Source organism: Anabrus simplex, chromosome 5, assembly GCF_040414725.1.
Source record: "Anabrus simplex isolate iqAnaSimp1 chromosome 5, ASM4041472v1, whole genome shotgun sequence".
NCBI lineage: Eukaryota > Metazoa > Arthropoda > Insecta > Orthoptera > Tettigoniidae > Anabrus > Anabrus simplex.
This window is the reverse complement of record NC_090269.1, coordinates 428,807,251-428,819,784: the sequence shown is the minus strand read 5'-3', so window position 1 is coordinate 428,819,784 and position 12,534 is coordinate 428,807,251. Positions and strand designations below refer to the sequence as shown.

At 37.8% G+C, this 12,534-nt stretch overlaps 1 protein-coding gene across 11 annotated transcripts in view; it reads left to right on the top strand.

Annotated features, from left to right (window-relative positions):
• l(1)G0196 (inositol hexakisphosphate and diphosphoinositol-pentakisphosphate kinase) overlaps window positions 1-12,534 on the top strand; it is a 543,939-nt gene that overhangs the window by 240,314 nt on the left and 291,091 nt on the right. For all 11 annotated transcript variants that reach the window (XM_067147825.2, XM_067147823.2, XM_067147820.2 and 8 more), the window contains one exon: window positions 10,132-10,322. In XM_067147825.2, coding sequence (XP_067003926.1) covers window positions 10,132-10,322 — 191 coding nt within the window. The remainder of the gene's footprint in view (window positions 1-10,131; window positions 10,323-12,534) is intronic.

The following is a 12,534-nucleotide window of genomic DNA, read 5'->3' as shown; positions in this document are numbered from 1 at the left end:
ACACTGTTTGCATATTCCAATAATGGACGAACCATACTTAAGTAACTTTTTTTCTTTTAATTCTTTATTGCATCCTTTAAGTAGCCTCATTATGACATGTAACGATCTGTATGCTTTCCCAACAATGTCATCAAAATGACCCTTCCAGTGCAAATTACTTTCTAATCTCACACCTAAGTATTTGCACTTGCCATCTTTTGGGATAACTACCTCATCCAAAGTATATTCAAATTCAGTTTTAAAGCTCCTATTTGTAAATGTTGTAACAGTTGATTTGCCTCCATTAACCTTCATATCATTTTCTTCAACCCATTGTTGGATACTTTTAAGGTCCCTTTGTAATTCTTTTTTTTTGCTAGTTGTTTTACGTCGCACCGACACAGATAGGTCTTACGGCGACGATAGGACAGGAAAGGGCTAGGAGTGGGAAGGAAGCGGCCGTGGCCTTAATTAAGGTACAGCCCCAGCATTTGCCTGGTGTGAAAATGGGAAACCACGGAAAACCATTTTCAGGGCTGCCGACAGTGGGGTTCGAACCTACTATCTCCCGAATACTGGATACTGGCCGCACTTAAGCGACTGCAGCTATCCTCAATGTTATTTATTTCCCTATAAACAATTATGTCATCTGCATACAATCTTATTTTTGATGTTGTATTGTTCCCTGAATCATTTGCGTTTATTAAGAAAAGTAACGGACCGATTATACTACCCTGTGCATTTCGCTTCCAAACTTTCTCTTCCTGCGATACATTATTTCCTACTTTGATTTTCTGACCCTTGAATTTAGAAATGTTTTTATCCAACGTGTAACCCTTACGTCCAATCCTATTCCCTCCAATTTCTTTAATTTATATTTCCACTCTATCAAAAACTTTGGAAAGATCTATGGCTATGCAATCTAACTGACCTCCTGAATCCAATTGATCTGATCTGATATGTCCCGCTGAAATCCCACCAGTTGTGCCTCGCAAGAAAATCCATACTGGCTCCTCATGAACCAATTTTTATCATCACATATCCCACTGATGTACTTTGATATTAAACTCTCCAGTATTTTACAAACTATACTGGTCAGGCTGATTGGTCTGTAGTTCTCTGGTTTCCTTTTATCACCCTTTCCTTTATAAATTGGTATTATTATAGATTCCTTCCATTCCTTTGGTATTACACTATTATAGTCAAAGAGAAATTTTAAATAAGGCACTAAGTACCACCCCATTTTCTTTAATACCTCCCCAGTAATTTGATCACTTCCTGCTGCTTTTCTTGCTGAAGCAGTTGGATATCTCTGAAAATATCTTCATTTGTGAATGAGAAGCTTCTTGGTTCCCTCTGTGTCTCTCCCTCTCTATCTTCTGTTTCGGTTTCCAACTCCTGACAATCATCTACTGAATCTCAGAATTCCCTACTAAGTAGGTTTACTTTTTCAGTATCTGTTAAATAGTGTTCACCCCCTTCTCCCACCATTGTAGGAATTTGGATTCCTTTTCCTTTTTGATTCCTGATATATGAATACAGCTTTTTCCATTCCCCTCTGTGGTCATTACCCTCTTGAAGTATGCCATTCATATAATTCTCTTTTGCTTCCTTTTTCACTCTATTCAGTTTCGTCATTAGCTGTTTTCTAGTTTCTCTACTCTCCCTACCCTCTTTGATTTTCCTGTTTACTATTCTACATTTTCTTTTTAATTTTCTTATTTCCCTTGTATAATAAACAGTGTCTGAGGTCATTTTACCCTTCTTAACAGGTACAGATCTCTTCTCTCCTTCCCAAATGATTCCTTTAAATTTAGCCCAAAGTGTATCCACATTACTCCCTTCACTTATAAACAACTGAATTGTGATTTAAGGTAAGTCCCAAATTCATCAATTTTTTTTTTTTCTGTACAATTTCTTGTCTTGTGTAACCCTCTTATTAAGCCTTTTTGGTATGAGTCCTACATCCATTATTACAGCCTTATGGTCTCCTATTCCTTCAATTACCTCAGTTTTATCAACAATTTCCCATGGTTTAACCAAGAATACATCTAGTAAGTTATTGAGACGAGTCGGTTCTTGTACTACTTGTGTAAATCCTCCCTCCCAAATTAACTTATTTGCCAGTTTCTGTTCATGGGCTTCACTTGCAGCTCCATTCCATTCAATTTCAGTCAAGTTTAGATCTCCCCCAATTATTACCATATCATTATTATTGTTTTTATGAGTATAATCTATTATTTTCTCAAATGTTTCCATGTCTCTTTCCTCTCTTCCAGGCCTGTATGTTCCTATAATTCCCACCTCCTTCATATTATCACAAACTAATTTTATCCCTAATATTTAATCCCTTTCATCGGTAAACCATTCTTGTGAACAATAAGTTTCCGTCACCAGAATAAACTTTCCCCCCTCCCTTTTTATCTCCTCGGTCTCTACGATAGACTGTGTACCCTTCTGGAAATACTTCTCTATTACCCACCCCTTCTCTCAACCACGATTCCACTCCTATCACCACATCAGTCTCATAAGATTCCATCAATGTACCGAATTTTAATTGTTTATTTACTACACTTTGACAGTTGACCAAGAGCAATCTCAGACCCCCTTCCTCCCTAAAACTTGACTGTTGCAATTGGGTAACTTGAAATTCCTTACTTTCCTGAGTTTCATTTTCTAGTTAACTGAGCCAGCTTGAAGTACAGCTGGCTCTTTCTACTAGTTTTCCTGGTCAGTATTATAACTCAAGGGAGTTGCCTGTTTTACAGTACATATCTTAAGATTAATAAAATCTAGAACAATATTTGCTATCTTTCGTTTACCTGAATTGTTTAGATGGAGGCCATGTTTTGTATAACAGTATCTCTCAGAACTGCTGCATTCAATAACCTGAGTATTCCGAAAATGTTTACAAATTTTAACAATATCTGTATTGACCTTGTCCACTTCAATGTTCACACACGAGTCTCTACTCAAATCATGCCTGTGGGGCACGTTCACTACAAAGGCGTTAGTGTGGGTCAGTTTCCCTAGTGTATGTTTAAGTTGTGATCTTACATTCTTGGCGTCGTCGCGAGCTACGTCGTTCATCCCACCGATGATAAGCATTGCATCGCCACTCCCGAAGTTCCTAGTTGCTTCTTCTATGTTTTCCAGGACACTGCTGATAGAAGCTCCTGGATATATTTCTCCGGTTGCTGCTATATTTTGGTCGTTTGTCACTCCCGCAATTCCCCTTCCTTGGCTATCACCAAACACAGCTACCTTTGCTGTTTTAGGCCTAACTGGGTCTTGAATCTGAAATCTAGGCCTAAATTTTAACCTCGGCACGGCAACGGCAGCGGATCGCGATGATTTGGTTTACGTTGAAGGTTAGGTCAAATGTTCCACCTTTACAATACTAAGATTCTTTATTAACTAAATATTTACATGATTTTTAATTATATCGGGACATGTTTCGTCTACCTTGTAGACATCATCAGCCATAAAAAACTTTTGAGAAAAAGCTACAAGGACAAGGACAAAGTAACACATTAAAATAATTCGGGTAACCGAATATGTCATTTAAAATGGTGAAGAATTCAGAACTGTTTTTTAACTTCCAACAACTATTTCACTTTTAATGGGAAAATTTATAAGCAGGATAGTCTTCCTATGGGCTCCCCGGCTTCAGGAATAATGGCAGAAATTTATTTAGACCACTTGGAAAATTCCAAAATTCTTAACAAAATTAAAGGTATCGTATTCTGGACACGCTTTGTTGATGATACATTTACTTTAATAGATCACAACGTCTCCAACGGTGATATCGTTCTTGAACAGTTGAATGCAGTTGATCCATGGATCAAGTTTACTTCCGAAGCGGAAGTCAATAATTCATTAAACTTCTTAGATGTCACTATTAACAATAGCTCCAACAAATTCTCTTATACCATATTTAGGAAGCCCACCCAAACTATTAATACTATTCGACAAGACTCAACGCATCCGGAATCTCAAAAAAGAGCAACATTTTATAGTTTAATCCACAGAGCTTTTCACGTCCCTTTATCAAATGCTAATCGTAAAAAAGAACTTGAATTTATCCGCTTAATAGCGAGTAAAAATGGTTTTAGCAGGCATTTCATTGACAGGATAATCAATAAAGTTACTAACAAATCCAGTTCAACTTTACTTAGAGAAACAAAAAGAAAAACAGACAAATATGCCACTTTCACTTATACAAATAGTAAGATTTATGATATCACCAACACCCTCAAGAAACATAAGATCAACATTGCTTTTAAAACAGTCAACAATAATACTAATCTTTTTTACAACCAACATAAAATTAACAACACTACGAATAAATATAATAGGTCAGGCGTTTATAAGTTAAAGTGTAACCAATGTTCCGCGAGCTACATTGGGCAAACCGGAAGAGGCTTTTCAGTTAGATATAAGGAACATATCAACGCCGCTAAACATAGAAGGTACTCCGCCATGAGTACTCACATGACAGAATCCAATCATTCCTTCACTTCCATAGAACAGGACTTAAAAATTCTCTATTTTCATAATAAAAGCACTTTACTCAATGTTTTAGAAAACATCTATATTAATATAGATCATAAATGCAATCCTTTTCACAATTTAAATGAAATTTCCGAAACTGCGAACGTAATTTTTGAGGCATTGCTCAATAGTTCTTACTTTAACAAATCCAATAACAAGCTTCCATGTGACGGCTTCCCGCCTACTGATCCTAACCTTCCCCTAATTTCCCCTCATGGCGGCTCCCTTCACACACGACCTCCATAGTTCGCTCTCAGTCAACCACAGGCTTCCACACTGAACTAGTCGCTGTCAGACAGGCGAGAACGTAAGTAATCAGATGTGCCGCACTTCTCATTTTCATTACTTTACATCTCAAGACACAAAAACTTGCCTATTTTAACACTAACAACAGCTATCTTTCTTATTCTAGGGCCCTCTACTGCACATTCCACATTACGTCATCACGTTCAAATTTTCCACCTAACTTCTCAACAGGAAATGCCAATACTACACCAATAAGACGGCTTTAACATATGCTCGCTGTATTTCTTATACATCGTTATTATCCTATTGGAATGAACATTGTGCAATTCATTATCAAGCCTTCACGACATAACAGAATATTATATATTAACACATCACACAAAAAAGAAGAATTTTAACGCAAGTTTTTACTGTATCATCCCATGTGGACAATTTTAATTTTAATGTCAACGATATTCTTAAGTGCTGTGCTCAAAACAGTTCTGAATTCTTCACCATTTTAAATGACATATTCGGTTACCCGAATTATTTTAATGTGTTACTTTGTCCTTGTCCTTGTAGCTTTTTCTCAAAAGTTTTTATGGCTGATGATGTCTACAAGGTAGACGAAACATGTCCCGATATAATTAAAAATCATGTAAATATTTAGTTAATAAAGAATCTTAGTATTGTAAAGGTGGAACATTTGACCTAACCTTCAACGTATACTCACGACAATACGGGCTTTATAATGAAGTTTATTTTATGTAATGATTTGGTTTCACGCGCGCGATCACTTTCTTCCAGAATTAAATTATTTAGGCCAGAAAACCTATTTCTGATGTTTATTTCCATAAATTCAGTTGTAGATTTCTTCTTAGCCGGCCATCCATGAACTACTTGACACCACGTGCTCGAGTTTGTTACTGGTACCGGTATATCACTTGAAGAATGGTCAGTCCCAAATTCTAGCGATCGCAGTCTTTCTTTTAATTCTTGATTTTCAACTTTAAGAGCCTCATTGTCCTTTTGTAGAATGTTTATAATTTCTAATGCACTTTTGTATTCCTCATCAATTGTTTTCGGTGCTTCATCGTCAACGCCATCACCAACTACAACATTTCGAACACACTGCTCACAAATACAGTCAACATTTTCATTAGTTTTTACGTCTCTAGGGCAATTTCCGCACTTATAATGCCACCATCGATCACATGAATCACACAACATTCCATTTTTCACTAATTTTTGACATTTTCTGCACTTTTCATCACATTTTACGGTTAATTTACTCGGAGGATAAAACACTACGTCGTCATTACCGGGCGCCATTTTTATTTATATTTATGAAGGGTTCTGGAAACTTACTGTAAGGTTTATTATCCAGATATATGTAGAGACATTAGGAATGTTGGAGAGATTTCCATGTGTATTGTTAAACAGTAATGAAAGTTCTAGCTGGATCCATCACTGGAGTACTCAATTTGACTAGCTGGTTGATCGCTGTTTCGAGTGTGTTCCATTAGAGATTTGTAAGAACCCTTCCAGAAATCAATAATTCTAGATGGTTGATCGAACAATATATACTGTATATTGAGCCATCAGTCAGTGAGGCGGTGAATTCATGAGAGTGTATGTTATAGTGCGCGAGTCAGTGTTGTTGATATCTGTGCTTGGCAGAATCGACTTCAGGATACTCGGCTATTAAGTGTTGTAGTGTCACTTGCTAGTGTGTACAATTGTGTGTTTTGACTTACAGTGACAATAAAGTCATTTACACAAGGAAGTGAACGTGTTCTCGTGTGATATTTATTTCTGTCAAATAAAATCGCACTTGAGAACGATAATTTGCGGTAACCTTCATTTGGCGTAAAATTCCAGCATGAGTTTTTTTCTGGAAACTCAAATAAGGTACCGATGGATCAGGTAAGTTGGACACGTGGGTTTGAAGTACCAACAGTGGAAAATATTCTTCCCATTATGAGCTGACAATATGGCCTGAAGTGAAATAAACCTGAACTAATAAAAGTACAATTCATTCAAGTACATAACAATGACATACCGGCAAGAAAAAAGAAAAAAAGAAAAAGAACTATCCAACATGAGAAGAGACGGGCATCGAAGGAGGGACCCTGCTAGATTTCCCTAACCGTTCTTATCCAATCTTGTACGAGTGACGTGTCTATCCACCCTTTTTCTTGGATACAAATGCGGAAGTTGTACTTTAGGCATTGTCTATCATTTTAGAACAACGTAAGGTGGAAGCTTTCTGCCATCAAATGTTACAGCAAGCATTGCAGTACCTCATTATTTTTCGCTTCTGTTAGTGCATACGATAGCACTCATTATCCCTTCCTTATCGATTGTTCGAATTTGTGGCATCTGGAAACTGATAGGTGTCTGACCTGCGGTTCCTATTTGGGAGATCAAATACCCCTTTACTTTACCTTTCTGAATCACAGAACGATGAAAATCAATTACTTTTTGGTTGAAATCACTCAGCATTTTTTGGCATAATATTGTTCTTCGTCGAAGAGAAACTCCATCTCGCCTCATAAAATTAATCATCCAGCCGTGGCTAACCTTCAAATCCGAGACACTGATTCCATGTGCAGCAGCTATTTCTCATTCTTTAAAATACAGCATTTCGTGAGAAACGGCATATCCAACATTGCGTAACAAAATCATATATTTATGCAGATCCTCTCCTACCTTCGGAAACTTGACGCTTTTTGGTCCGCAAAATGCCTTGCCAGACTTGTTGTTCGCTTGAAGTGCGCTTCTCTGATACCGCGGTAGTGCAAGTTGCATTTGGACACGGAATATTTGTGGCCTGCTGCCCTATTCCCGTATATTTCAGCGTAACTGATCACGGTGAGTTTATATGATGCAGTATTACTCAAAATCTTGCTCACTGTGGACTAACAAACTATTTTCAGATCACAGAAAACGCATGTCCTGTACCCGAAACACACTTAAAATATGTTTGTATCAGACTGGAATAGAGCGTCGCTAGTCACTTCTGCACTGATTCTTTCACTGAATTAGTGCAGTGGTATTTCCTTTCGACTGATAACAGCACGTTGCCCAGTATTTGGAATGCCTGATTTTGCAGTAGGAAGGCTGCTACTTGAGTGGTTGACATCTTTATTTTGAAACTCATCCGAAGCTGCGTAATGGATGTTTGAAGAAGTTAACATTTCTTTTTCTCCACTGGACCCAAAAATTTTTGGATGTGTAAATTATCTAAGGATGTTAATTATGCGAGAAAATACAGTACTTTTTATGAGAACTGGAAGAGATTCACAGGAAAGGAGCATGATATGGATGACTTGAAAGAAATGAGTCCCTATGCTGCCAGCAGTCAAGATACAGTACCAACCCACTATTACTATTGGAATGTGTTGAGACAGTGAAGCCATGCCTGTCCCTTCATTGTGAGAAACTTCCTCAGGACTGGAAGTGTACAGATGTAGTTCCTATCTTCAGGAAAGGGGACCTTAATAATAAAGTAATTTTGAAGTAACAAAGAAAAATGCATAGGAAAAGGAAACGAAAGATCAAGTACACATTGTTTTTCATGTTTTAATCGGCTGATGATGACCTGGACTAGGGTCGAAACCGGTACCATTTCTACTTATTATTAAATAGGAATGTAATATAATTCACTACATTTCTTATTCTTTTGTATTGAATAGGTTGAATCTCTTTATGAATTATTTCAATTTTAACTGTAATATTCTTCAATACGGAACAATGAAATTTTAAACTTTAGACGTTGGAGTTGTCGTCCAATGATGTCCCATACGTGATCCACTGGGGACAGAAAGGGGGAATGAATAGGGCAAGGCAGTATGTCGACACTCTGTAGAACACGTGTTACAACAGCGGCATGGAGGTGGGAATGCTGTTCATGAATAGCACCACAATAGGCTGAATCACTAGATGTACACATCTGCAGTCAGGGTGCGTAGGATAACCACGAGAGTGCTCCTGCTGTCATAGTAAATTGCTCCCCGACCAGAACTCCCGGTGTAGGTCCAGTGTGTCAACGCCACAGACAGCTGGAATGCAGGTGTTCACCTGGCCTCCTCCTAATCAAAACACGGCCATCACTGGCTCCAAGGCAGCGTTTGACACCACTGCCCAATACCTTCAGTGCATTTGTGTGACATTAAACCAATAGGAAATAACATTGTTTTTGCTGTAAAGCTGCTATCACCACCATCAGCACTAGAATTAGGCTACTAATAAGCAGTCTTTAACACAAGCATGGGAATGCTTCACATCAGTCCTAAAAGACTCGCACTCCAGAACAAAATAATCAGTTGCTGAGGATGGCCACCCAGAAAGTGCTGAAAGCATTGCCATGAGGTGATTCATTCTGTTAGAAGATTGTAGTGAAGTCAAATATTCTTAAGGGAAAGGTCATACTTGCGAGAAGTACCAATCAATGAACAACTTGACTTTTCAGATATCAGTGGCAAACTCCTTTATATATGAGGGCTGGAAAAAAAAAAAAGTAATGACATCTTATGTATATATACAAAACCATTCATTGTAGAACCACCATACAGGCCTTGAATGTAACCCCTGTAACATGTTGGTCCTGTTGTCAGACATGTGGAAGGTACAGGATACCAGGATACCACCCTACCTGCTTGAAGTATGGTGTCTGGAGAATGGAAATGGTTCCTTTAGTTTGAGGAACATATCAAAGGTACAGGGTGCATGCTCCAGGACCTCCACCATGCCAACAATTCCAACAGGACAGTGGGAGGATGCATTTGGAAAAGAAGCTGTTTTATTATGTGCAGGATGGAGATGATAATATGTGGCATTGACAGTTTTGTTCAGAGGTACTGTATGATGCCCTGCATATCTCTTTATAACCTTCCCTGGTTCCTGGGCTGCGGTGATGATGTACTTCCAGACACATCTGCTAAACTGTTGGCATGGGGGAGGTGCCACTTATTCACTGGACATGAATCCTTGTGACTTCAGTCTGTTCCCCAGACTAGAGAAACTACTCGGCAGGAAGCAGTAGAGCATTTCATGGAGAACATCAACAAAAGTGGCACAGCTACCAGTATCCTGTACCTTCCACATGTCTGACATTGGGAGCAACATGTTACATTGAAGGTCCGCAGAGATATCTACAGTGAATGGTTTTTATATATGCATATGCTGCCACTAATTTTTTCCCCCCAGTCTGCATAAAATGTAGATTGGGTTGAATTAATACATATTGTTAGTTACTCCTTAACTGTCCTGTTACCTGCAGGTATGTAACAATCCTGCAGCAGACCAATGTATTCTGTTTTCTTGATCATAACTTAACGTATTGTGACATTGATTTGTTCTCTTCTCCAGGTATATACAGTTGGTCCAGATTACGCCCATGCAGAGGCACGCAAGTCTCCTGCCCTCGACGGTAAAGTCGAGCGTGATAGTGAAGGAAAGGAAATACGCTACCCTGTGATCTTGAGCAACGCAGAGAAACTTATTTCACGGAAGGTGTGTTTGGCCTTCAAGCAGACAGTGTGTGGTTTTGATTTACTGAGGTATGTTTTGCCCATTATAAATAAATTTATGTTTTACGATTGATGCCTTGGTGGATCAGTGGTTCAGTGGCTGACTTGTGGGTTCAGTCCTGGCTCAGGTAATTGATTCTTGAACAGCACTCCATGTTGTTGTTGGCATATTAAGTGCTCGAGAAACAACGAAATATTCATACCGTATTGGGCTGAATATTAGACTGTTTTGAATTATTATTTTACCTTTTGTAAAATGTACTTGTAAAAACCATAGTTTTCTTATATGCACAGACTATTTCCAAGTTCTTTGAAATCATTTAAGAAAAACAAGGTAAACTATTCATTGGGAATCTGCCACCTTGGTGTCAGCCCTAAATGCATATCAGTAGTGATTGATTTATTTGTTTGTTTGATATCGACTAACATTTCGAGAGACTTGTTTTTATGAAGGTCTATTTGTATCGCTGGCTTGTACATTGAGAGTAGCCATTTTCATCACAGTTAAGCTCAAGGTCACATTGCATTCAGTTTAGATCGCTAATCCGGTCATTTCAGATTATGTGGCAAAGAAAGTGTCTTCACTTCGGTTTACACGTTAAGTGCTGAGCCAATTACAGCACACTATCCCTCTGGTGCCAAGCATGAATTTTAATTCAATGGCTCCCAAGATCCAATGTAAGCCGATGCTCTGTGAATCACAAAATTGCCATGATCCGATGAGATCCGTTGCCGTGAAGGCCGGTTTTCAAATACCTTTTGTTCAGGTTTAACGCAGCAGATGACTCACGTATGCATGTTGGCTGTTCCATGGTATCTCTTACTACAAGTAAATACCACTTTCTCTCTGACAAGGAGAATATACAGTGTTTGTGCATAGTATACTGCAAATTTGTGTTGGGTAAGATGCTAAAATATTATTCAGAACACTTGTGTGAAAAATACATTCAGGTTATGTTGTTAGGAAGTAACAGTGATATATCTTCTAGTGAAGATGAAAACAGTAGAGAGACAGTGACAGTTCATGTGACAGATATTAGACCTAATGGTGTTATCCCTTCTCAGATTATTACTACTATTACTGACGAAATGTTCACCAGCGAAATGCAAGTCAACACGACAACGAACCTAATATCAATTTTCAATTTCAAAAACTAAAATCATTTGGACATTTTTAAACCTAGAAATGTTGAAACTTTTAACATTAAAAGACAACATAGTTTAGTGATTCTAACAGTGACATTAACATGTATGTGAAATAATTATTACGATGTCTAATACTAATTCAAATTTGCAAAATTATTTACAGAACATGGAAATGAATAATTCATTAATTTGTTTTAACAAAACGGGACGTATGGATATAGTCTAGCAAATATTTTTGCTACCTCCTTTGTAAGCATATGCTGGAATAAGTATGAACAAAATAATCTAGCAGTTGCTTTACTTACTGGTATTTACTTGCTAGTAAGCATTTGCTTAATTTTCCAGCAAACGCTGAATTATACATGAATAAACCTAGCATGTGCTAGTACTATGCAACCATTTGTTTAAGAATTACCAAGCTAGTTTCAGTTAGCCTGAAGTTTGTTCTGTGATGATTTAGTGTTGTCTTTTGGTTGATTTCGTGGTGCAAATTGTGAATATCCGATGCAGCAAACTCTATAATCCCAGACAGCATAGTGATGAATGTGTATATAAACATCTGTATAGATTTAATGAAGAAAATGTTGAATTAATTTCAAGCTCATTCTTGGGAGAAAGTGACAAGACGCATGGCGGTGCGTTAACATCAAAGGAACTAATGCAGATATTTCTTCATTTGGTTGGCGATGTGAGTTTCCAAGTTGGTATAGGCGAAGATACGAGAGTGCATCAAAGTAGTCTTAATAGAACCATTGATTTTGTCAGCGAGAACATTTTTCAAAAAGCACATCACCGGATAAAATTTCTGTCAACAGCCACAAGAAATCAGTATAGCTAGAGACAAATGGCAGCAACGCTTTAACTTTCCTTATGTGATCGGAGCTCTTGATTGTACACATGTACCCATTTTAAAGCTACGCCTACATTGTGATTAATATTTTAACCGCAAAAATGTTGCTTCTATCAATGTACAAGCAACCTGCAATTCAAGCCGCTTCCTTCCCACTCCTAGGTCTTTCCTATCCCATCGTCACCATAAGACCTATCTGTGTCAGTGCGACATAAAGCAAATTGTAAAAAAAAAAAGGTTTAGTAA